The following is a 27,056-nucleotide window of genomic DNA, read 5'->3' on the forward strand; positions in this document are numbered from 1 at the left end:
TCCATCCCTGAAGCGATCCTGTAAAAATCTGGTAAGATTGGCTCATTAAAAATTCTCATACACATAATTTATGGGTGTCAGGGACCCCCTTGAACTGACGAGGTTAAAAATTCTTGCTCTAGCTTACAGCATCATGTGCTTCTTAATATCCCTACCTCCTCCTTCATGGATGGGAGCCACACCAAACATCACATCTGAAATGTAAAGAGCAATAAAATAAGGCTCCAACTGCACCTGATGCTTTAAACTAACTCTGTCGAATGTCGATTCTGCCATTTTTCAGCAATGCTCAAAGGATTTCTGTTTCATTTCCTCGGATCCAAAGATCTAAGCTGGGTCTTATCCAGAGCCGCCCTCACTCCTTCTTTCTCTTTTAACCGAGCCTGGAAGCCTATGGACAAATCAGTTTGTAAGTGAAGGATGAATGTTTTCCTGAGAACAAAGGCCTCCAGTGAGCCCTCACCCTCACCACCCTTTTCCAACTCAAGATGTCCAGCACACTGCCAACTGATGTGGCCACGCACTGGATCAGAAAGCAAGTACAGAATAAGGACACTCCATTCAACCTTTTTGTCTGGGGCACTTCCTGAGTTTTTCACTGGCATTTAACACCAAGACACAAGGCTCATTTTTCATTAAAGTTGCAAGACTTTCACTTTGCCCAGTTTCAAATAGTGTAATTGATCTGCACTGTCTTCTTAAATAACCCAACTGAAGGACACTGCAGCTTTAAATATTTCAGTGCTGGCTAGCAAATAGACTCCATTGCAATATGGCTCTGAAGGTCGCGTCCTATTGTCTCTATCCTCTGGATTAAAAACAAAACAAAAAAATTTCTAAGTCCTAGATAACATGGGAAAGGTTACCCCTAGAATTTCCACTCTTCCATCTTGGTTCCTGATACAGTTCCAGTGTTTATTGGAATCTCACACTCTAATTTTCCCGGCAGGGGCAATATGCTGATTGCTATTAATGATGCCAGCACCTTAGCGAGACATAAACACATGTGTTCACATTAGTTTAATTGAGCATATGCAACTGTCTGAAATAGCACCACTCCAGGGCTGTTAACCCCTTGAAGAGTAGGGCCAGGGTGGTTTGGGAGTGGACGGCTTTCCGGAGACACCCTGAGCCCGGGATTGCATAACATGAAACGTGCAGCCACTGGAAAAGACAGGAATCTCACTCAGCCTACTCAGCCTGGAACTATGCCGGCACCTTGCCATACACTTGCAGCTTTTCCTGTCAAAGAAGGTTAAGAGAAGAGGCACAAGCACGACGAAGAGAAAAAACAGGCTAAAAGAAAAAGGCCCCTTTCTATCTCGTCAGGGTGCATAAATAAGATTCCTCGGCCAGTCACAACGTCTCCCCCACCCTTGTCCCCGTAGTGGAACACCCCCAGTGAACTGAAGGCTTCGGAAAAGGGCAGGGGAGTTGGCAAACGCTGCCTTTTTTAAAGAACCACAATCAATGGCCGATTAAATGGCAGGGAAGACAGGGAAAGGGGAGGGGAGTGGAAGGAAAGCGTATACAGGTGCACCGGAGCATTACCTGAAATGGCAACAGATTGTTACCATTATCGGTCCGGAAAGCGTTATCCTCCATCCAGGACTTGGAGGTGAGCGGGGCCGCGCGGGGGAACTTGGGCGGCGCGATCACGTTGCTGGAGAAGGGCTTTTTGAGAGGCGAGATGGGGTTGAGGGGCGAGGGCACCCCCACGCCCACGCCCACGCCCACGCCGACCGCCCGGCGAGGGTCCCTGCCCGCCTGCAGGCCGCCCCACGGGTTGGACGGCGCGCTCCAGGCGGCGTTCACGCTCTGGTGCGTGTTCCAGCTGGACGACGCGGACGAGGCGGCGGCGGCGGCGGCTGCGGCCGCGGCGGCCGAGGACGAGGACGGCTTGCTAGTCATGATGGGCTGGTGACCGTACGCCGCCGTGGCGCCCCTCTGCGCGTAGGGAGCCTGGCTGGGGCTGGCAGGCGAGCGGCGCTGCTGCGAGGGCTGCGCCTGCGGGGGCTGCGCGGGCTGCGCTGGCTGCGGCGCGGGCGGCGGCGGCTGCTGGTGGTGCTGGGTCTGCGCCAGGCCGATCTGCGGGGAGAAGGTGCCTCCGAAGACTGGGTTGACGTGGTGCGGGAAGTTCTGGAAGAGCATGGTCCCGTTGACTGGGGTGATCCCCTGGAAGAAGCTGTCCTCTACCGCGTTCGTGGTGCCCGTGGACCAGGTGCTGCCGAAGGACGGCGACAGAGACGCGCCCGGCGCCGCGGGCTCCTGCGGTGGCGGCGGCGGCTGCTGAGGGGGCTGGTGGAAACCCAAGCCCGGCAGGAGCGGCGATTCCATCTGCATCTTGTCGGGGCCGTTAGGGGCCGGCGGGGCCGCGGCGGGGCTGAGGGCCGGCACTGCGCTGCTGTCCTCCGGCTTGGGGGTCTCTGAGGACAGGGGCGTGGAAGGGGCTTCGGCGGTGCTGGGCTCGGGCTGGGGCTGCTGCTGCTGCTGCTGCCGCTGCTGCTGGGGCTGGGGCTGGGTTTTGCTTTTGTCCATCAGTAAATCATCCTGCATGGTTTGCGCAGCTGAAATGGGAAAAAAGAGAAACGCGTTATTGTCAGTGTGTTCGTTAATGCCGCTTGCTGGAGCGGCCGGGTGTTTTAGTTGCGAAAATCCAGTGCCACCGCTACTAGCCAATTGCAATGCAAATCCATAATCTCCCATTTAGAAGAACAGGTCGGGCTGGGGTGGGGGAGCTCGTGCAAGGTCTCTAAAAATACTGTGAGAGCGTCTTCACCCTTTCTGATGTCTAGGTTCCTTTTCTGTATTAGTAAGAGAGGTGCTTATAAGACAGAAAGACAGCAATTTCGCCACGTCTCTTTCCCCTTCACCGGAACTCAGAGCGTTCACCCTGCAATGAGAAACTGATTCTGGTTCCTGTTTTTTCCCAAGCACCACCCTCCCCCAGCTATTTGCATACGTCAATAAATACAGCTGCGTCCTTCAGCAAGGTTAAAAAGACACCACACACGACCCTTTCTTCCCCCTTCCCAGCTCGGACACTTTAAAGAAACAGTAGTCTTATCCCCCTTGATTAGCAAACTGCCTTCTTGCCTAGATAATTGTTTCATTTAGCCGCAGCGAACCACGAGGGAGGAAATCCTTGCCATTTGTTAGGAGGACTCAACTGCACAACCATTCTCTGGCCTCCCAGTAGCTGCAGCTACTCCATTTTGTTACGAGACATTAAAAAAAAAAAAAACCAACATCCTTTTAAAAGAGGTAAAAATCTACTGAAACATTTGCAAGTGCTTGCTTCTTGTTATCCTAAGGATTAGATGGGTGGGTTTTTTTTGTTTGTTTGTTTGTTTTTTTTTTTTTGCTTATTCTCCAATGTTCTCGTTTCCAATTCTGCCTCTTAAGAGATTTCTTGGCATCTCAGTAGTTCAGGTCTCAACAGGAGCCTGAGAATTTCTCTGCAGAGTGAAGAAATGTTCTCGTTGGATTTGAGGTCAGAGAGAGAGAGGGAGAGAGACACGCGGAGGGAGGGAGGAAGAAGGAGAGAGAAAAGAGGGAGGGGGACGGGGGACTGTCTATGAGATGAGGTGGGGGTGGGGCTTTAAAAAAAATCCCTCAGATTTAAGTATGAAGTCAAGATAACACTGGGGTTGCCAGATTTTTTCATTTTTTGAATCCTCCTGCTGCTGCCTTGGTCACAAGACTTTGGCAAATTTAGAACCTATTTTCTTATCACTAGTATTAACAGTGGAAGATTATGGTTTGAAGACCCTGAATTACCATATGCTAGCTAACGTGTTAAAAATAGCACAGTACAAAGTCGCAAATTCTCATACATTGTAATTATAGTGCATTGCCATCACTGCTTCATTTAGCCATATAAGGAGTGTATGGTATTTTCCATTTCGCATAGAAGGGCTATATTCACCTCTGCCATACGGCCTCTTTTATCATTCAAGGATGAAAATAGTAATCGCTCAAAACCAGGAGATTTCCATACCCATAGTTACCACTGAGTTCATTTGTCCTTTAGAACACGTTAATTGCTTTAAATATATGAATATTACAGTGCCGAGACCCTGAAAACAAGTATTTTGAAATGTTCAAGGTGCATATGATCAAATACATGATTATTTTTAGATGGTGATTCAGTATACTTGCAACAAAGTTATTAATATATTTAATACAGTTAATTAACTCAGATACTCTGAGAAGGATCTTTCTCAGGACACTCCTAAAATGGCATTCAGATACACACTGAAGTTGTGCCTTTGGATATTCTCACGATAACTGCTGTAAAATAAATGTGCTGGGAAATGGATTTGCTACTGCTCTTAACTATTAAGCAAAATATGTCAGACTAAGAAATGGAATTAAAAGTAGTTCTACTATTTTGTTGAAGAATATCTTCAAAATGGTTAATATCTCATTCTAAAGTTTCATACACAGACAAAATAGTGGGCTCAAGGAAAAGCTTCACAGCCACCTTAACTCCTCCCTCCCCAACCCACCCCTCCAAAAGAACCCAACCCAGTATAATACAAATCACAAATGGCCAACTACTACCAATAAAACCTATTTAAGATTGGTTTTGTGTTCCTTAATTCCCTTGGTCTAAAATAATGACTTTGATCAGTATTGTAAATATGACAAAGAGGCAGGGAGAGCTTGGATTCACAGCAACACAAAGTTCTATTGTTGCCAAAGAAAATGGACATAGAAAGAGACATTTTTATACTTGGTTTAAGCAGTGCTGCAGTAAACCATTATAATCTGGGATTTGAGTCTCTCCCAGTGGGCTAGAATTGTCTTTACAATAGCCATATCATCATGGCTGAAATATGCATTTGATTACAATTTTAATATCACTCAGCTTTTCTGATGCTAGTACCAATGCCTTCTGTTAATGCCTTCAATTTAAACTATATGTTTATAGTGGAAAAATTAATGTTGTCCTATGGCAAAAAAAAAAAGCCATAAAGTAAGCTAGACTCAGACTATTTTAAGGCTATAATATTAATATATTAAATTTAAAAATTTTTATCATACTAGGAACACTCATTTCTCTTCTTAACATTTCTTAAAGACATTAATTTCACTTTCTGCATAAATTCACTCTGTCAAGGTCAAGACCCATCTTTAATAAATAAGACCCTTTTAAACAAAAGATAAGCAATAGATTAAAATAACATTTACAAAATTAATATGCAATGTCAGTAACTGTTTGTACAGTCTATTCGTTTGGGTGGGTTTTTGTTAGTCTTTTTTTCTTTTTTCTTATTTACAGCAAAGTCCGGGAAATAGATACCTCCTTCCCCTCCCCCCACCACACACACAATAGATCTTCCTTTACATGCAATCACCCAATCTCAAGTAACAAATTCTTAGCAGCAGTTACCTTTGAGGGTCCAGTTTTTAAGGATCGATAAAATTAAAAAGTGTACAGTACTTATTTTCTTCTTTCAGGTTGATTATGTGACCGCTCTGGCAAAAGCACTTTGACAACTGTAGGAAGAGAGGGCATGCGCACACAAGGAACTGTGGGGGCTGAAGTCCTTCACTAGGTACTCTGCCCGACTTAAGCACGCTCAGCCACGAAAGGAGGAAGCCTTTCAAATACTGATTCCAGGGGAAAGAGGTTGTGCCGGATTACATTTTATCTTCCTAACCAATCTAAATCACGAGTTGTTAAGAGAAAAATAAACCGGTTTGTCAACTGATTTAGGAAGCCAGGTTAAAAGAGAAACTGGATTACAGGACTCAAATAAATAAACCCAGCAGAGCTACCTTAAATGGTATTAGAATGGTAATGACTGGGTAACCAGCAGTAGGAACCCAACCACACCAAAAGAGGTGGGGTGGGGAAGAATAAAGAAGGGCGGAGGTGGACTACTAGGGAAAGATACTTAAAATCTGACCATACTTAAATACATGTAATATTATAAAATGAAAAGTACCTTAATATTAAATATGATATTAACCTTGGACGTCAGGTTAAAGATAGGTTTCAGTCATAAATTTTGGACATTGTCTATCCACCAAGATTTCTATTTGATTTTCAATGAAGGTACAAATCACTTATTTCAAGATTCTACTCGATATGCTCTAAATCATACACCTCCTTATTTTACTTGTCAAAATGAAAGTTTACTTTGCATTATTCATACAATGATCAATCAAATAAAATTCAACTCTTTAAAACTAAAAGTGTTTTAGTTAAATATTAAAAAATAATTTGACATGTTTATTGTTTCACTGCATAGGACAGTGACATCTTTATTCAAAGCAGAAAGTAGATACCGTTTCTTTTAAAACTTTTTTTCCCCTGATGTACATTTTTCCTATCTTAACCTCATTACCCCAAGGCTGGAATCTCACAACATCTTAACATCAACTGGTGTTATCTATAGCTTCTGAAAGCAATACTTCAACTACCAGTTTGCTCACATAGGCAGAAGGTATTATCTCTTGTGGGATTTGGTTCAATGCCATTCATGCAAAGGGTTCAGAATAAAGTCACTTGATGACTGTGCTGATTGAACTAAGAATTAAAAATGTCAAACATCATTTAAAACTATCTTAATTCTCTATTTCCCCTCTTCACCAATTAGAACTAAAGTAGTACTATCAGAGACTACCAATTTGCAGCAGTCAGCAGTCTTTATTTCTACTTATTTCCAAGGGAAAAAACAAAACAATTTAAGAAGAAAAAATCATTTTGAATCAATCTACTAAAAGCTCTTTTTAAAAGAACTAAATAAGTGGTCCTCTTATTCCTACTATGAGCTTACTGTATATTCCCCTTTTTCTTTCCTTCCTCTATCTTTCTAAAGAAAAATTTTCCTCTGACAACGTGTTATACTTACCATATTCATTCCAGAGTCTGTAAGGATGAACTCAGTTAATCTTACTTCTGAAGACTTCCCTAATCTACCCAACTTCTACATTTTCAAGTACTTCAATAAAGTTTAAAAAAACAAAAGTTCCCTCATAAAATCCATATGAAGATTTGTTTTAAGAGATAGATTTTTCAAGATTATTTAAAATTAATATGCCAAGATTTTATTGGTAAGGTAGAAAATCTTATTATTCAGGTGTACTTGAAAATGGTTTAATTGGGCATTTAGCAATCCACCTGACCCCAAGTACAGGTCTACTAATAATATATGCAGTGAAGAAAAATAAACGTTGGTCTCTGACCCTTTGATAAATGACAAAAATAAATTAGCACTGCCTGTGCTTAACATAACTGTATTGTATTTGAAAATGAACTATCTCTGCTCTTCCGTTCCTAAAATGAACACTCAAATTTAAAAAGAAAATGACTCATATATCTATAAGCTGCTGCTGCTACTGCTAAGTTGCTTCAGTCGTGTCCGACTCTGTGCGACCCCATAGACAGAAGCCCACAGGGCTCCCCCGTCCCTGGGATTCTCCAGGTAAGAACACTGGAGTGGGTTGCCATTTCCTTCTCCAATGGGTGAAAGTGAAAACTGAAAGTGAAGTCGCTCAGTCATGTCCGACTCTTCGCAACCCCATGGACTGCAGCCTACCAGGCTCCTCCGTCCATGGGATTCTCCAGGCAAGAGTACTGGAGTGGGGTGCCATTGCCTTCTAGAGTTACACTATTACAATCATTGATCATGTATCAAACTATACATTTGATCAACTGCTTCAAGTCTAGTCATCATTTCCATTGAAGGCTCAGTAATATACTTGGTAATACAAGAAATAATAATCTTGTGAAACAAGCAAAATACAAATCGTATACTTAATAACATTAGTAGAATTAAAAGTAAATATTTTAGCCATGAGCCTCCCACACCAGTTTTTTTTTTTTTTTTAAAGATTGTCAAGACTAGGGAATGGGTCACTTAGAGCAGAAATCTGATTTTTCATATGGTTCAAATGTGTTACATTAAAAGATTTATCAGGTACAAAAATACAGCATTCAGTTTGAATTATAGCATAGATATCTCCCTGAGATGCTGTAAGGTGTCAAGGGTCTTACAGTTGTCTAGTACTGCCTTTCTCATCATAGAAATCTCAGAATTCAATAGATTAATAGCCCGGTTACCATCATTTAAAGATTATGAAAGTTGTCGAGGCTTCAGTTCAGTTCAGTTCAGTCGTGTCCGATTCTTTGCAACCCCATGAATCACAGCACGCCAGGCCTCCCTGTCCATCACCAACTCCCAGAGTTCACTCAGACTCACGTCCACCAAGTCAGTGATTCCATCCAGCCATCTCATCCTCTGTCGTCCCCTTCTCCTCCTGCCCCCAGTCCCTCCCAGCATCAGAGTCTTTTCCAATGAGTCAACTCTTCGCATGAGGTGGCCAAACTACTCAAGTTTCAGTTTTAGCATCATTCCTTCCAAAGAAATCCCAGGGCTGATCTCCTTCAGAATGGACTGGTTGGATCTCCTTGCAGTCCAAGGGACTCTCAAGAGTCTTCTCCAACACCACAGTTCAAAAGCATCAAGTCTTCGGCGCTCAGCTTTCTTCACAGTCCATTTCTCATATCCATACATGACCACTGGGAAAACCATAGCCTTGACTAGTTGGACCTTTGTTGGCAAAGTAATGTCTCTGCTTTTCAATATGCTATCTAGGTTGGTCATAACTTTTCTTCCAAGGAGTAAGCGTCTTTTAATTTCATGGCTGCAGTCACCATCTGCAGTGATTTTGGAGCCCCCAAAAATAAAGTCTGACACTGTTTCCACCGTTTCCCCATCTATTTCCCATGAAGTGATGGGACCAGATGCCATGATCTTCGTTTTCTGAATGTTGAGTTTTAAGCCAACTTTTTCACTCTCCTCTTTCACTTTCATCAAGAGGCTTTTAGTTTCTCTTCACTTTCTGCCATAAGGGTGGTGTCATCTGCATATCTGAGGTTATTGATATTTCTCCCGGCAATCTTGATTCCATCTTGTGCTTCTTCCAGCCCAGCATTTCTCATGATGTACTCTGCATACAAGTTAAATAAGCAGGGTGACAATATACAGCCTTGACGTACTCCTTTTCCTATTTGGAACCAGTCTGTTGTTCCATGTCCAGTTCTAACTGTTGCTTCCTGACCTGCATACATCCTCCAACCCCATTGAAGACACACACATACTGCTAAATAGAATACCAGTAGAATACAGATCTTTGACCCATTGGGATCATACCAGTGGAGGACTGGTTGGGGTTACCTGTAATTTGTTCACATGTATGACCTTAAATTCTTGAGAATCCCAGGCTACACCTTCATATCATCCCTGTAGACGTCAACACCATAAATTAGTGCCACAAACCACTGAGTTCTATACCAATCACTCTCTCTAAGGGTAATAACAGGCATAGTTCATAAAGCACCCAGCCTTGTCTCATAATTACCAGGTTGACCATTTTTAGTATGATTTAACCGTTCCCAACATAGAGGAGCCTTTAAACTTGAATGACCATAGCCTGGTGTTAACCATGTAGATCCTCCTCATAATTGTAGGAGCTTTCCTTTTAATAGGTGAGAAGTTAATTTTTTATTGAGACTTAGCTCATCACTCCAATTGAGTTTAAATGACCCTACTAGAAAACTTAAATCTATGGCCAGCCTCAGAGCAGGTATTTTTAATTGGCCAGGTGAGAGGATCCCATCTAGAATTATTATGAATAGATAGAACGGGACTGAACACTCATCTAAAACAAATTTCCTTGGGGGTATTCAATCAGAGCCCTAAAGAACAGAGCTGCTTTTGGGGGGATGGGGGTGGTGGCAAGAATACTGGAGTGGGTTGCCATTCCCTTCTCCAGGAGATCTTCCTGATCCAGGGATTGAACCTGGGTCTCCTGCATTGTAGGCAGATGCTTTACCGTCTGAGCCACAAGGGAAGTCCATATATTTATATACCAAAGTATAAATACATACCAAGCAAACAATAAATTATAGGAGGCCTCCCAAAAAATACCTTCTCTCCTGAACCCTTGTTTTTTATTTAACCAAAAAGGAAGCATTTTCTAAAATTTTGCCTTTAAGTCACAAAGCTTAACCACAGACTCCTTTTGAATAATCATGGAAAGCTCTAAAAATAGAGATTTTTGCAATCATTGCAAAGTTAATTCATTGAGATATACCTGGGTCAATACATCTTTCCAGGCGTCCTTTTTTCCTTCCTTTCCCTACTTACACCTCCAATACAATTCTCATGAGTCCTGGGTAGTTGGTGGTTGCTCCATGTATACTTGCTGGATAAATGAATGGATGGATGAATGAATGGATGGATGAAGTATGGTTTTGGATTATCTAAAATAGCTAAGGCTTGAGTTAAGTATTAAATTATTCTCCATTTACAATAAAGAGCAATTACTTTTTCATCAGCAGCAAGAATGGGAAGTGGTATAAAATAGATAACCATTTTGGCCCTTAGGATGCTCAGTAGTATATAGATCATTGGATGATCATCATGCAATAATATTTATTAAGCACTAATTAAACAAGGAACTTTGTTCCTACTAAAGATTTCACAATCTAATAAAGACACACACCCTGCCCCCTACAGAAACTGCTTCATTATAGCAATGGACAATCAGAGCTAAGTCCAAAGGATGTTTTGTTAGTCTTATCTTGCTTGACCTTGCAGCAACATTAACCACACTTTCTAGATATACCTTCTTCCCTTGGCTTTCTTCAGGCTGTTCTTTGTTGGTTTTCTTACCTTTGGGGTATTACTCGCTTGCCCCCATATGCACACTCATGCTCTCTCTCAGTCTTCTTTGCTGACTTTAAGTATTGAGTTCCTCAGGACTCTATCCTAGGCCCTCTTCTCATCTCTATGTGAGTGGCTTCTCCAACTAAAGGAAGGACCACGCCTATCTTATTAACAGCTATATTCCCAACATATATCACTGTGCCTAGGACATAATAAATAGGTATTCAGTAAATATTTGTTGAATTAAATTTACAATTATGTGCAAAGGGCAACAATGCCAACAATACCTAGGTGAAAAAAAAAAAAACTTAGAGGGACTTATACTACTAGACATCAAGATTTATTATGAAGCAATAGTAATTAGATTGTGTGGTTACGGGCACAAGGATAAGCAAATAGACAAATGGACCAAAAAGTCCAGAAACAGATCCACAAATGTATAGTTCTTAGGAAACTGTTGACCTAACCACTTGTCTTGGCCAGACATGATGATAACTGCTTGCCTGAGCTGTCCACAACAAGAGGTCCCAATAAGGAACATGGTCCTGCCTCCAAAAACTAACCAGAATTCAGGAGGAGCCAAAAGAGTGAGGAGACAACCAATATCCCAGAATCCTTTGTGCTGGAACCCATCCTGGCTGAAAGATCAATGTGCCACCAGGAAGGACCCTGAGTCTGACTATGGACCAGAGATGACTGGTCATAGACAACCCGGAAACTAATCATAAAACATAAGACTACAAGCCACATGGCAGAGTAAATTCTCCAGGGTTCCCTTATCCTCTTGCTCTCCACTCAGGCACCCTTTACCAATAAAGGCTCTTGTTTTGTCAGCACACGTATTTCCTTGGGCAGTTCATTTCCGAGTGTTACACAAGAGCCCACTCTAAAGCCCTGAAAGGGGCCCCCCTTCCTGTAACATGGTGACCAGATTTCTGAACACAGTAACTGCAGTGGTGAAAGGATGGTCTTTTCAATAAAGAATACTGGAGTCAACTGAATGTCCATATGGCAAAAAAGAGACCTTCATCCTTACCATACCATACACAAAAATCAATTCCAGATGGATTGTAGGTCTAAATGTAAAAGGTAAATAAGAAAGTCTTTAAAAGAACATATGAGAATATTTTCATGACATTAGAGTAGGCAAAAATTTTTTCAAAAGGTCACAAAAGCAATAAATATAAAGGAAAAATTTAATAAACTAAACTAATTAAGAACATCTGTTTACCAAAAGTCAGAGTGAAAAATCAAAGAAAGGGAGAAATATAGGCAATATTCAAAATAATTATAATTCAAATACATGAAGAACTCTTACAAATTAATAACAGTGAACATCCCAAAGAAAAATGGGCAAGAGACTTCAACAAAAGATACTCAAATGTTCAAAAAGCATATGAAAATGTGCTCTACGTCACTTGTCACCAAAGAAATACAAAATACAACTAAAATGACAAAAACTGGAAAAGACACAAATACCATATATTTGCAAGGATGTAAGGCCACTCATTCTCAAACACTGCTGATGGAAGTATAATTGAATTTAACTATACAACTACACTGCAAAACTATTTACTAGGATCCATTAAAACAAATGTCCACACAACTTTCTTATTCTTGTTCAGTCAACTCAGTCATGTCCGACTCTGCGAGCCCATGGACGGTAGCACACCACGCTTCCCTGTCCTTCACTATCTCCTGGAGTTTGCTCAGACTCAAGTCCATTGAGTCAGTGATGCCATCCAACCACCTCATCTCTGTCGTCCCCTTCTCCTCCTGCCCTCAATCTTTCCCAGCATCAGGGTCTTTTCCAATGAATCGGCTCTTCCCATCAGGTAGCCAAAGTATTGGAGCTTCAGCTTCAGCATCAGTCCTTCCAATGAATATTCAAAGTTTATTTCTTTTAGGACTGACTGATTTGGTTTCCTTGCAATCTAAGGGACTCTTAAGAGTCTTCTCCAACACCACAGTTCGAAAGCATCAATTCTTCAGTCTTCAGCTTTTTTATTGTTCAGTTCTCACATCCATATATGATTAGTGGAAAAACCATAGCTTTCACTATACGGCCCACTGCCAGCAAAGTAATGTCTCTGCTTTTTAATAATGTAACCTAATGTCTAGGTCTGTCATAGCTTTTCTTCCAAGGAGTAAGCATCTTTTAATTTCATGGCCAAAGTCACAGTCTGCAGTGATTTTGGAGCCCAAGAAAATACACTCTGTTACTGTTTCCATTGTTTCCCCATCTATTTACAATGAAGTGAAGGGACCAGAGGTCATGATCTTCGTTTTTTTGAAAGTTGAGATTTAAGCCAGCTTTTTCACTTTCTTCTTTTACCTTCATCAAGAGGCTCTTTAGTTCCTCTTTGCTTTCTGCCATAAGCATGGTATCATCTGCATACCTGAAGTTATTGATATTTCTCCTGGCAATCTTGATTCCAGCTTGTGTTTCATCCAGTCTGGCGTTTCACATGGTGTACACTGCATACAAGTTAAATAAGCAGGGTGACAGTATACAGCCTTGACGTACTCCTTTCCCAATTTTGAACCAGTCCATTGTTCCATGTCTGGTTTTAACTGTTCCTTCTTGACCTGCATACAGGTTTCTCAGGAGGCAAATAAGGTCGTCTGATATTCCCATCTGTTTAAGAATTTTCCAGTTTGTTGTGATCCACACATTCAAAGGCTTTAGCACAGTCAATGAAGCAGAAGTAGATGTTTTTCTGGAATTCTCTTGCTAGTCTATGATTCAACGGATGTTGGCAATTTGATTTCTGGTTTCTCTGCCTTTTCTAAATCCAGCTTCTATATCTAGAAGTTCTCGGTTCACATACTGTTGAAGTGCTTATGGCTTGAAAGATTTTGAGCATTACTTTGCTAGTATGTGAAATAAGTGTAATTGTGTGATAGTGTGAACATTCTTTGGCATTGCCCTTCTTAGAGAATGGAATGAAAACTGACCTTTTCCAGTCCTGTGGCCATTGCTGAGTCTTCTAAATTTGCTGGCATATTGAACGCAGCACTTTGACAGCATCCACTTTTAGGATTTGAAATAGCTCACCTGGAATTCCATCACCTCCACTAGCTTTGTTCATAGTGATGATTCCTACGGCCTCCTTGACTTCACACTCTAGGATGCCTGGCTGTGAGTGATCACACCATCATGGTTCTGTGTATTCTTGCCACCTTTTCTTAATATCTTCAGCTTCTGTTACGTCCATACCATTTCTGTCCTTTATTACGTCCATCTCTGCATGAAATGTTCCCTTGGTATCTCTAATTTTCTTGAAGAGATCTCTAGTCTTTCCCATTCTGTTGTTTTCCTCTATTTCTTTTCATTGTTCACTTAAAAAGGCTTTCTTATCTCCTCGCCATTCTTTGGAACACTGAATTCAGATGTGTATATCTTTCCTTTTCTCCTTTGCCTTTGCTACTCTTTTCTCAGCTATTTGTAAGGCCTCCTCAGACAACCATTTTTCCTTTTTGCATTTTTTTTTCCCTTGGGGATGGTTTTGATCACCACCTCCTGTACAATGTAACGAACCTCCATCCATAGTTCTTCAGGTACTCTATCAGATCTAATCCCTTAAATCTGTTTGTCACTTCCACTGTATAATCATAAAGGATTTGATTTAGGTCATACCTGAATGGCTGAGTGGTTTTCCCTACTTTCTTCAATGTCAGTCTGAATTTGGCAATAAGGAGTTCATGATCTGAGCCACAGTCAGCTCCTTGTCTTGTTTTTGCTGACTATAGAGCTTCTCCATCTTTGGCTACAAAGAATAAAATCAGTCTGATTTCGGTATTGACCATCTGGTGATGTCCATGTGTAGAATTGTCTCTTGCGTTAGAAGACGGTGCTTTGCTATGACCAGTGCATTCTCTTGGCAAAACTGTTAGTCTTTGTCCTGTTTCTTTCTGTACTCTAAGGCCAAACTTCCCTGTTACTCCAGGTATCTCTTGACTTCCTACTTCTGCATTCCAGTCTCCTATGATGAAAAGGACATCCTTCTTTGGTGTTAGTTCTAGAAATCTTGGAGGTCTTCATAGAACTGTTCAACTTCAGCTTCTTCCGCATTAGTGGTTGGGGCACAGACTTAGATTACTGTGATACTAAATGACTTGCCTTGGAAACGAACCAAGATCATTCTGTCGTTTTTGAGATTGCACCCAAGTACTACATTTCAGACTGACTCAGAGGCCTACTCCATTTCTTCTAAGGGATTCTTGTCCACAGTAGTAGATACAATGGTCATCTGAATTAAATGTGCCCATTCCACACACCTTATGGTCCAGCAATTCTGCATCCAGATATATATACAATAAACATGGCAACAGATGGTCACCAAAAGACATACTCAAAACAACATTATTCACAATAGCCCAAACCTGGAAACAACCCAAATATCCATTTACAACAGACTGAATAAGTAAATCATGACAGAGTCATAGAATCAAATATCATAAGGCAAAGACAATGAACAGACTCCAACTTTATAGAACAACCTAGATGAACTGCATGAATGCAATGCGAAGTGAAAAAAGTCTACCATGTAAGAATATATATGACTCCACTTATATAAAGTTCTAATAAAACTAATTTATGCGTCCAAAAGATAGTATTCTGGTAACTTCTGCAGAAAAATAATGATTTATGGGGGATATAAAAGGGGGCTGCAGGGATACTGGTGACACATCCTGTTACACATGTGTATTTACTTCAAAAGTTCAGAAAACAGGACACATGATTTTTGTACTTTTCTGTCTTTCTGTTATGAAAGTGAAAGTGTTAGTTGTTCAATCATGTCCCATTCTTTGCAACCCTATGCACTGTAGCCCATCAGGCTCCTCTGTCCATAGGATTCTCTAGGCAAGAATATTGGAGTGGATAGCCATTCCCTTCTCCAGGGGATCTTCCTGACTGATGATCAAACCTGGGTCTCCTGCATTGCAAGCACATTCTTTACTGTCTGAGCCACCAGGGAAGCCCATTTTTTGTTCTACTTTCTTTAAATGTATAAAACATATACATGTATTTGCAAAGGTTAACTATCTTCTCTAAGGCAGAGGCGAAAACAGCAAAATCTGGCCAAGTAAGAAGGGGAGCCTTAAATCTGGGTCATTGAAGCTAGAGAAATAAACTGGGGGGCCAGTGGAGGGAGGTAGGATTCCTATGTGCCAGACCAGTATTAGAGGCGCACGCACACACACACACACAAAAGCACAAATCCCTTGACTTCAAAGGCCTCACAGTCTAAGGAAGGAAAAATCATTCTGGTCAATTATGATAAATAAGATATCCCCTAGTTCAGTTCAGTTCAGTTCAGTTTCTCAGTCGTGTCCGACTCTTTGCGACCCCATGAATCACAGCACGCCAGGCCTCCCTGTCCATCACCAACTCCTGGAGTTCACTCAGACTCACATCCATTGAGTCAGTGATGCTACTCCTTGGAAGAAAAGATATCCCCTAAGTCATCTAGAAAACTTCTAAGATTGTTATAGCCTAAAGGCAATTTACATGCAGGAAGTCCAGAGCATCTGAGGAAGGACTCATTAAGCAATTCTAGATCAGAGTAAGTTTGAGAATGGAACAAGAAAAAGGGAGCAAAAGGAAGCCAGGTGACTCAGGTGTGGTTTGGTAGGCACTCTGAAGAGCACCTGGGGTTCTTTATACTTCTTGCCTCTCTGTCCATTAGGTTTAAGTTTGTTCACTCATTCATTCAACAATTTTACGAAAAACCTAGCTGCAAAGTAGCAATTCCAAAACTTCACCTGCTTTCTATTGACCCTGTCTCTAACCTCTACAGAAAAACTGAGGATATTACACAGAATTTCCTCAATTTCTCAGCTGCCTCCCTCCCTCTTTACAAACGTACCCATGTCCCCACTCATACTTGCTTTCCTCCTACCTCAAAAGAAACTGAGTTCCCCTACAAGTCTACATTAATCCCTCCAGCTGTAGTCTAGAGTTCATTCTATCTTGTTTCCTTGAGATCGATTTCATAAGTTAATGTCTAGGCTTCTCCTTCCCATTCCAGAGAAGCTACTTAAAAGAAACCTCTAAATCCAAGCTTTACTTCCTTTGACTTCCAGTTGACTCCCTAAATTTACTGCATCTAGCTTCTGCCCTACCATCCTACAAAAATTGCTCTGGCTACTGATCTTACTCATCAATGACCAACTGACAACTTTTCAATTTTTAGTTTATTTTCCAGTTATCCTTCATAACACTCTTGTAGTAGGCAGAATTCTAAGGTGCCCCCCCCAAGATTCCAAGCTAGAAGGAAAATAGGAACCCTAGTCCTGCAAAGGCAATTCAGCCAAAAAGAATGAACCTGAAAGTGAATCTGACACCCTAAACAGAGAACCCCAGTCATAAAGAACTATAAACTAATAAATGAATGGAGTTTCTTTAAGCTTACCACCAGTAAGCTTGTGGTAACTTGTTACAGAGAAGTAGCCAACTAATACAATATTCCATTGTCTTTGAAGATACTGCTCTCCTGGTTCTTCACTTCTGAAGCTTATTCTCAGTTCTCCTGGCCTCTAAATACAGTTACCCCCAGAGTTCTCCTAATTCTGCTCTCTCCAAAAGAAAGTGTTACATTCATGAACTGGAAAACTGAGTTCACCAGTATCTAGGTTTCCAGAATAAATCTTTTTACTAAGCTCCAAACCACTACTTAAGCAACAACTTCTCTTAGGATCCTATAGCACTTCTCTTGTCTAAATCCTATTAAATGGTACCACCATCCATGTCGTCAATCAAGTTAAGAATCTGGACATGATTTTGTCCTTTCTCTTCCACCTCACTGATGGGCAAGTCCAACTGGTCACTAGTGAAAGTCGCTCACTTCAGTTCAGTTCAGTTCAGTTCAATCCCTCAGTCGTGTCTGACTCTTTGCGACCCCATGAATCACAGCACGCCAGGCCTTCCTGTCCATCACCAGCTCCCAGAGTTTACTCAAATTCATGTCCATCGAGTCGGTGATGCCATCCAGCCATCTCATCCTCTGTCATCCCCTTCTCCTCCTGCCCCCAATCCCTCCCAGCATCAGGGTCTTTTCCAATGAGTCAACTCTTCATCAGGTGGCCAAAGTACCGGAGTTTCAGCTTCAGCATCAGTTCTTCCAATGAACACCCAGGACTGATCTCCTTTGGGATGGACGGGTTGAACCTCCTTGCAGTCCAAGGAACTCTCAAGAGTCTTCTCCAACACCACAGTTCAAAAGCATCGATTCTTCGGCACTCAGCTTTCTTCACAGTCTAACTCTCACATCCATACATGACCAATGGAAAAACCACAGCCTTGACTAGACAGACCTTTGTTGGCAAAGTAATGTCTCTGCTTTTTAATATGCTATCTATGTTGGTCATAACTTTCCTTCCAAGGAGTAAGCGTCTTTTAATTTCATGGCTGCAATTGTGTCCAACTCTTTGAGACCCCATGGACTGTGTAGTCCATGAAATTTTCCAGGCCAGAATACTGGGGTAGGTAGCCTTTCCCTTCTCCAGGGGATCTTTCCAACTCAGGGATCGAACCCAGGTCTCCCGCCTTGCAGGTAGATTCTATACCAGCTGAGCCACAAGGGAAGCCCAAGAATACTGGACTGGATTCAGTTCAGTTCAGTTGAGTCACTCAGTCGTGTCCAACTCTTTGGGACCCCATGGACTACAGCACGCCAGGCTTCCCTGTCCATCACCAACTCCCAGAGCTTGCTCAAACTCATGTTCATCAAGTCAGTGATGTCATCCAACCATCTCATCCTCTGTCATCCCTTTCTCCTCCTGCCTTCAATCTTTCCCAGCATCAAGGTCTCTTCCAATGAGTCAGTTCTTAGTATCAGGTGGCCAAAGTATTGGAGTTTCAGCTTTAGCATCAGGTCCTTCCAATGAATATTCAGGACTAATTCCACAAGGGAAGCCCAAGAATACTGGAATGGGTAACCTATCTATTCTCCAGGCGATCTTCCCGACCCAGGAATCAAACCAGGGTCTCCTGCATTGCAGGCAGATTCTTTACCAACTGAGCTATCAGGGATTTGTCACTAAAACTTGTTAATTTTGCCTTCTAAATTTCTGCTTCCCTTGTGGCTCAGGTGGTAAAGAATCCGCCTGCAATGCGAGAGACCTGGGTTCGATCCCTGGGTTGGGAAGATCCCTTGGAGGAGGGAAAGGCTACCTACTCCAGTTTTGTGGCCTGGAGAATTCCATGGACTGTATAGTCCACGGGGTCGCAAAGAGTCAGACATGACTGAGTGACTTTCACTTTCACATTTCTGCCCCCCGCCCCTGCATTCACAGGCAGCACTTTGTTTCACCTAAACTATGGCAGTAACATCCTAATGTCTCTCGTTGCTGTGCTCAGCCGCTCAGTCCTGTCCGACTCTTTGTGACCCCACAGACTGCAGCCTGCCAGTCTCCTCTGTCCGTGGGATTTTCCAGCCAAGAATACTGGAGTGGGTTGCCATTTCCTTCTCTAGGGAATGTCTCTCATAAGTACTCTTCCAAATATGGCCTCCACACTAAAGCCTGAGTAATCATTCACAGTTTTACCATTTTATGCCCCTTTCTAAAACTCTAATTACTTTTCCCTTGCCAAGAGGATGCAATACAACCTGAATCTTCTACTCTTCTTCCCAGCCATACCAAACTACTGCTACAGGTCCCTGGATGGGTTGCACCATGTAGTATAATGCCTATGCATGTATTCCTTCTGCCTGAAACACCTTTGTACCTCTTGATAACCTGCTCCTACTCACCTAAGAGAGCTGACCCTGACCATGTAAGCAAAACTGCCCGTTCCTTTCTTTATATACACCTCTGTCCCACATACATATCTCTATTATAATATTCTCCATATTTGTGTACTATCTGTTTACACATCTGTCTTTCCTCCAAAAGCTCCAGGATCAGGACCATATTCATCTTTGGAATTCAGGCTCCAGGCCTGTAATGTAGAGATAAATCAAAGGAGAAAATATATTGTACTTACAATTTAGAAACTGAAAGTACTTCCTTAACTTTAGATGAAGCCAAATTCTCTTGCCATTAAAGGCATTTCAAAACCACTAGTTTAAAGACATGCTATTTAATGTTTAATGAAGATATTCCATACTAAAATTTGGTGGAATTAATTTACTCTTTCTCCTGTTGTAGGACATTTGTTTCCAAATTTTCATTATTTTCCAAACTTTTGTTTCCTTAACGCTATATTTCTAAAGAAAATAAGACTTGATGAAAGGCATAACATTAAAGCATCTGATACATATTAGCAAAATTTTTAAGCTTCAGCAGTTTGTATTTCCTGAAGAATTAAGCTTCTAATATGAAAACAGTGTATGAATAGTGTATGCAGTCCATGGGGTCTCAAAGAGTCCAACACATGACTGACCTGAGCGACTGAACTGAACTGAACTGATGGATAAAAGAACAATATAGTTACTGTTCTGATAATAACCTAATGTAGAAAGATGTCTCTACTCTTTTGATTTACCAAATAAGATTAAGTCTCTTTCAGCATCCTAATACATTTACTACTTTGTCAGTCTTCTTTATCGTAATTTCACGTGATGATGAAACAGTAAAGATATGGTTATGTACTTACACCCTATGTTTGTTGGAGATTTCATTTCAAAGAATGCCATGTAAATGTGTACATGTGTGTTTCCAGATGGCTCAGTGGTAAAGAATCTGCCTGCCAATGCAAGAGAAGCAGGAGACATGGGTTTGATCCCTGGGTCATCAAGATCCCCTGGAGGAGGAAATGGCAACCCACTCCAGTATTCTTGCTTGGAAAATCCCATAGACAGAGGAGCCTGGTGGGCTACAGTCCACGGGGTCACCAAGAATCAGAGACGACTTAGAAACTGAGCATGTGTATTCCGTTAGAGAAAAAAAGATGAGCAGACTTCATCTATGTTCCCTATGTTTCTAGACTTCAACCGTACTAAATCGAAAACCTAATATTCACGGAGGTTGCCAAAAGGTACAAACCTCTAGTTATAAAATAAATCAGTCACACAAGTGCAATATACAGCACAGGGATTATAGTTAATATACTGTATTGTGTATTTGAAAGTAGCTAAGAGAATAGATCTTTAAAGTTCCCATCACAAGAAAAAAATATTTGTAACTATTAGTGATGATGAATGTTAACTAGATTTTTTGTCATGATCATTTTGCAATGATCAAATATTAAACCATTATGTTATATACATTAAAGTAATATAATGTTATATGTAATTATATTTCAATTTTAAAAACCTACTATTCATAAATATATCAACTACCCATGTTCACCTTGGGTCTGAATAATGTTCAGTAGACCAAGATATTTTACATTAAAAAAAAAGATTTTACATAAAAAGTTTTCTGCATCAAAAATTTGTAAACATAAACAGGAACTAAATTTGATTTCTTAAAAAAGCCTACTCAAACTATTTTTAGATTTTATCCAATGGCAAATTGAGCCTCCTAACCACAAGGTATTCTCCTCTACAAACTGTTTCTGATACAGCATACCTTCCTTCATCCCAGGGACAGAGGAGCCCAGCCAGCTACAGTCCATAGGGCAAAGAGATGGACACGACTGAGCGACGGAGCATGCACGCACCTTCCTTCAATCAACTACAGCCTGATCATTTTCCTCCTTTTGTCATGGTAACTCACAAGAACCTTCTGGAGACTGAAAAAATTGCAGAATGATCTCAGAAAATATAATTAATCTTTATATGAGTTATTTCTTCTCCCCCTAAAATAACTGCCATTTTATTTTAACATTTTTCATTTTAAAATATTATTGTGAAAGGCCATGAGCTCTTTCAGAAGACTTCAAAAAAGCAAACACTACCTAATCTTTTAAGTTGTTCTTCAAATCTCCGGACAGCTTCACCATTTCATTTTAAATGCTGTTCACAAGTTGCCTGCCTTAGACTGGAGTCAACAGGCACTTCCCAAGGAGCTGCTGCAGAAGTATCACCAGATTCCACAATTTCAACCTCCATCCCCAAAGGTTTAGCTACAGCTTTAAGCATTTTCCCAAGAGCATTCCAATTGCCTGCTGGACAATTTCATGTTCAAGTTTCACCACATCACTCGTAGTTATCTACTGGCAAGAGCAAACATCTACCTTAGTATTTAGAACTCTCCCCTTCTAATCCCAACCTATGTTATTAGATACCATTGGCCCTGCTTCTCCAGGTAAATATCTACTGAACCCTACTGATGCAACTGGTTCCATATGGTGTACCCTTCTCATCCTCTCTACTTTGCCTTTCTTTGGGGCTGAGTTCAAACACCAGTTCCTAAAAAGAGCATTTATCTGTACCACACATTTATAGCTGTGCATTTCTATTTACCGTTTCTGGTATAATTATGTTAACTCCTCAACCAGATATCTTAAGTTTTTTACGGGAAGGCACTAGAACTCATGCCTCTGTTCTCCCTCAGACAGGTAGAGTCTATTGCAGACAGCCTTGGAATAACAGGTAACATTTATGGCACATACATAGTGTGGCAAATGCTTTCTACTTATCAGCTCATTTAACCCATGTAATAAATCTATGCAGTAAGTACTGTTATTGTCCCTAATTTGAGACAAGAAAATGGAAACTTAGAAAGGTGATTTACCTGTCCAAGGTAACAAAATTAGTTTGAACTAGGCCTTAATTTCAGGTCTGTCTGACTCTAAATTGTCTTCTGATTAGTGACTCATAGAAGCAGAGTTTCTTGTCCTCAATTCAGTTCAGTTGAGTTGCTCAGTCGAGTCCAACTCTTGGCGACCCCATGGACTGCAGGACGCAAGGCCTCCCTGTCCATCACCAATTTTTGGAGTCCACCCAAACCCATGTCCATTGAGTCTGTGATGCCATCCAACCATCTCATCCTCTGTCATCCCCTTCTCCTCCTGCCTTCAATCTTTCCCAGCAGAAGGGTCTTTTCAAATGAGTTAGTTCTTCCCATCAGGTGACCAAATTATTGGAGTTTCAGCTTCAACATCAGTTCTTCCAATGAATATTCAGGACTGAATTCCTTTAGGATGGGCTGGTTGGATCTTCTTGCAGTCCCAGGGACTCTCAAGAGTCTTCTCCAACACCACAGTTCAAAAGCATCAATTCTTCTGTGCTCAGCTTTCTTTATAGTCCGTCTCCATACATCCTACATGACTACATGAAAAACCATAGCTTTCACTAGACGGACCTTTGCTGGCAAAGTAATGTCTGCTTTTCAATATGCTATCTAGGTTGGTCATCGCTTTTCTTCCAAGGAGCGTCTTTTAATTTCATGGCTGCAGTCACCATCTGTAGTAATTTTGAAGCCCCCCAAAATAAAGTCTCTCACTGTTTCCATTGCTTCCCCATCTATTTGTCATGAAGTGATGGGACCAGATACCATGATCTTCATTTTTTGAATGTTGAGTTTTAAGCCAGCTTTTTCACTCTCCTTTCACTTTCATCAAGAGGCTCTTCAGTTCCTCTTCACTTTCTGCCATAAGGGGGGTGTTATCTGCATATCTGAGGTTATTAACATTTCTCCCAGAAATCTTGATTCCAGCTTGTGCTTATCCAGCCCAGCATTTCTCATGATATACTCTACATAAAAGTTAAATAACCAGGGTGACAATATAAAGCCTTGACGTACTCCTTTCCCTACTTGGAACCAGTTTGTTGTTTCATGTCCAGTTCTAACTGCTGCCTCCTGACCTGCATACATATTTCTCAGGAGGCAGGTCAGGTAGTCTGGTATTCCCATCTCTTTAAGAATTTTCCAGTTTGTTGTGATCCACACAGTCAATGGCTTTGGCATAGTCACTAAAGCAGAAGTAGACTTCTTCTGGAACTCTCTTGCTTTTTTGATAATCCAATGGATGTTGGCAATTTGATCTCTGATTCCTCTGCCATTTCTAAATCCAGCTTCAACATCTGGAAGTTCATGGTTCACGTACTGGTGAAGCCTGGCTTGGAGAATTTTGAGCATTATTTGCTGGCATGTGAGATGAGTGCAATTGTGCAGTAGTTTGAGCATTCTTTGGCATTGCCTTTCCTTGGGATTGGAGTAAAAACGGACCTTTTTCAGTCCTATGGCTATTACTGAGTTTTCCAAATTTGTTGGCATTTTGTGTGCAGCACTTTCACAGCATCATCTTTTAGGATTTGAACTGGAATTCCATCATCTCCACTAGCTTTGTTCACAGTGATGCTTCCTAAGGCCCATTTGACTTCCAGGATGTCTGGTTCTAGGTGAGTGATCACACTGTCACGATTATCTGGGTCGTGAAGATCTTTTTTGTACAGTTCTTCTGTGTATTCTTGCGACCTCTTAATATTTTCTGCTTCTGTTATGTCCATACCATTTCTGTCCTTTATTGTCCATCTCAGCATGAAATGTTCCCCTGGTATCTCTAATTTTCTTGAATGATCTCTAGTTTTTCCCATTCTATTGTTTTTCTTTATTTCTTTGCATTAATCGCTGAGGAAGGCTTTCTAATCTCTCCTTGCTATTCTTTGGAACTCTGCATTCAAATGGGTATATCTTTCCTTTTCTCCTTTGCCTTTCACCTTTCTTCTTTTCACAGCTATTTGTAAGGCCTCCTCAGACAACCAATTTGCCTTTCTTCATTTATTTTTCCTGGGAATGGTCTTGATCCCTGCCTCCTGTACGATGTCAGGAACCTCTGTCCATAGTTCTTCAGGCACTCTGTCTGTTAGATCTAATCCCTTGAATCTGTTTGTCACTTCCAATATGTAATCATAAGGGATTTGATTTAGGTCATACCTGAATGGTCTAGTGGTTTGTCATACTTTCTTCAATTTAAGTCTGAATTTTGCAATAAGGAGTTCATGATCTGAGCCACAGTCAGCTCCTGGTCTTATTTGGGCTGACTTTACAGAGGTTCTCCATCTTTGGCTGCAAAGAATATGATCAATCTGATTTTGGTATTGACCATCTGGTGATGTCCATGTGTAAAGTCTTCTCTTGTGTTGTTGCAAGAGGGTGTTTGCTATGACCAGTGCGTTCTCTTGGCAAAACTCTACTAACCTTTGCCCTGCTTCATTCTGTACCCCAAGGGCAAATTTGCCTGTTACACCAGGTATTTCTTGACTTCTTACTTTTGCATTCCAGTCCCCTATAATAAAAAGGACATCTTTTTTGGGTGTTAGTTCTAGAAGGTCTTGTAGGTCTTCATAGAACTGTTCAGCTCTTCAGCATTATTGGTCTGGGGCACAGAATTGGATTACTGTGATACTGAATAGTTTGCCTTGGAAACGATCAGTGATTACTCTGTCGTTTTTGAGATTGCATCCAAGTACTGCATTTCGGACTCTTTTGTTGACTATGATGGCTACTCCATTTCTTCTTCGGGATTCTTGCCCACAGTAGTAGATATAATGGTTACCTGAGTTAAATTCATCCATTCCAGTCCATTTTCGTTCGCTGATTCCTAAAATGTTGATGTTCACTCTTGCCATCTCCTGTTTGACCACTTCCAAGTTGCCTTGATTCACGGACCTAACATTCCAGGTTCCTAGGCAATATTGCTCTTTACAGCATCGGACCTTACTTCCATCACCAGTCACATCCACAGCTGGGTGGTATTGTTACTTTGGCTCCATCTCTTCATTCTTTCTGTAGTTATTTCTCCAGTAGCATATTGGGCACCTACTGACCTGGGGAGTTCATCTTTCAGTGTCCTATCTTTTTGCCTTTTCATACTGTTCATGGGGTTCTCAAGGCAAGAATATTGAAGTGGTTTGCCATTCCCTTCTCCAGCGGACCACTTTTTGTCTCTGTCCTACTTGATATAAACAGCCAAGCAGAGTGTTTGGGCTTCAGAGGTGTGAAGAGAAAGTAAATTATGGTTCAGCAACTTCCCTTACTCCCTTTAACACAAAGTTTTTATTCAATGACCCTCTTCCAACAACACAAGAGGCGAATCTACACGTGAACATCACCAGATGAACAATACTGAAATCAGATTGAGTATATTTCTTACAGCTGAAGATGGAGAAGCTCTAGACAGTCCAGCAAAAACAAGACAGGGAGCTGACTGTGGGTCAGATCATAACTCACTGCAAAATTCAGCCTTAAACTGAAACAAGTAGGGAAAACCACTTGGCCATTCAGATATGATCTAAATCAAATTCCTTATGATTATACAGTGGAAGCGACAAATAGATTCAAGAGATTAGCTCTAATAGCGTACCTGAAGAACTATGGACAGAGGTTCATTACATTGTACAGGAGGCAGTGATCACAACCATCCCCAAGAAAAAAAATGCAAAAAGGCAAAATGGTTGTCTGAGGAGACCTTACAAATAACTGAGAAAGAGAAGCAAAATGCAAAGGAAAAACAGGAAGGATATACCCATCTAAATGCAGAGTTCCAAAGAATAGCAAGGAGAGATAAGAAAGCCTTCATAAGTGAACAACGCAAAAAAAAAAAAATAGAGGAAAACAACAGAATGGGAAAGACTAAACATTTTCTCAAGTAAGCTAGAGCTACCAAGGGAACATTCCATGCAAAGATGGGCACAATAAAGGACAGCAACAGTATAGACCCAACAGAAGCAGAAGATATTAAGAAGAACTGGCAAGAATACACAGAAAAACTGTATAAAAAAGATCTTAATGACCCAGATAACCACAATGGTGTGATCACTCACCTAGAGTCAAGCATCCTATCATGTGAAGTCAAGTGGGCCTTAGGAAGCATCACTACAAACAAAGCTAGTGGAGGTGATGGAATTCCAGCTGAGTTGTTTAAAATCCTAAAAGATGATGCTGTGAAAGTGCTGCACTCAACATGCCAGCAAATCTGGAAAACTCAGCAGTGGCCACCAGACTGGAAAAGACCAGTTTTCATTCCAATCCCAAAGAAAGGCAATGCCAAAGAATGTTCAAACTACCACACAATTGCATTTATTTCACATATGAACAAGGTAATGCTCAAAATGTTTCAAGCCAGTATGTGAACTGAGAACTTCTAGACATAGAAGCTGGATTTAGAAAAGGTAGAAGAACCACAGATCAAATTGCCAACATCCGTTGGATCATGGAAAAAGCAAGGGAGTTCCAGAAAAACATCTACTCCTGCTTCATTGAGTGTGATAAAAACCTTTGACTGTGTGGATTACAATAACTGTGGAAAATTCTTAAACAGATGGGAATACCAGACGAAATTCCTTGCCTCCTAAGCAACCTGTATGCAGGTCAAGAAGCAATAGTTAGAACTGGACATGGAACAATGGATTGGTTCAAAATTGGAAAAAGAGTATGTCACGGCTGTATAGAGCCACCCTGTTTATTTAACTTGTATGCAGAGTACATCATGTGAAATGCCAGGCTAGATGAAGCTCAAGCTGTAATCAA

General features: G+C 41.2%; 1 protein-coding gene across 6 annotated transcripts in view; it reads right to left on the minus strand.

The window, feature by feature from the left end:
* The window catches only part of CPEB3 (cytoplasmic polyadenylation element binding protein 3), a 200,136-nt gene that overhangs the window by 150,712 nt on the left and 22,368 nt on the right, over positions 1–27,056 (minus strand). For 4 of the 6 annotated variants that reach the window (XM_042238505.1, XM_042238504.1, XM_042238503.1 and 1 more), the window contains exons 1-2: positions 5,399–5,507; positions 1,552–2,567 (exon numbers count right to left, since the gene is read on the minus strand). In XM_042238505.1, coding sequence (XP_042094439.1) covers positions 1,552–2,556 — 1,005 coding nt within the window. In that variant the 5' untranslated portion in view covers positions 2,557–2,567; positions 5,399–5,507. Of the gene's footprint in view, positions 1–1,551; positions 2,568–2,779; positions 5,508–27,056 lie in introns of those variants that run through there. The other 2 variants (XM_027960371.3, XM_042238502.1) reach the window with 2 other exon arrangements.

This window comes from Ovis aries, chromosome 22, assembly GCF_016772045.2.
Source record: "Ovis aries strain OAR_USU_Benz2616 breed Rambouillet chromosome 22, ARS-UI_Ramb_v3.0, whole genome shotgun sequence".
Taxonomy (NCBI): domain Eukaryota; kingdom Metazoa; phylum Chordata; class Mammalia; order Artiodactyla; family Bovidae; genus Ovis; species Ovis aries.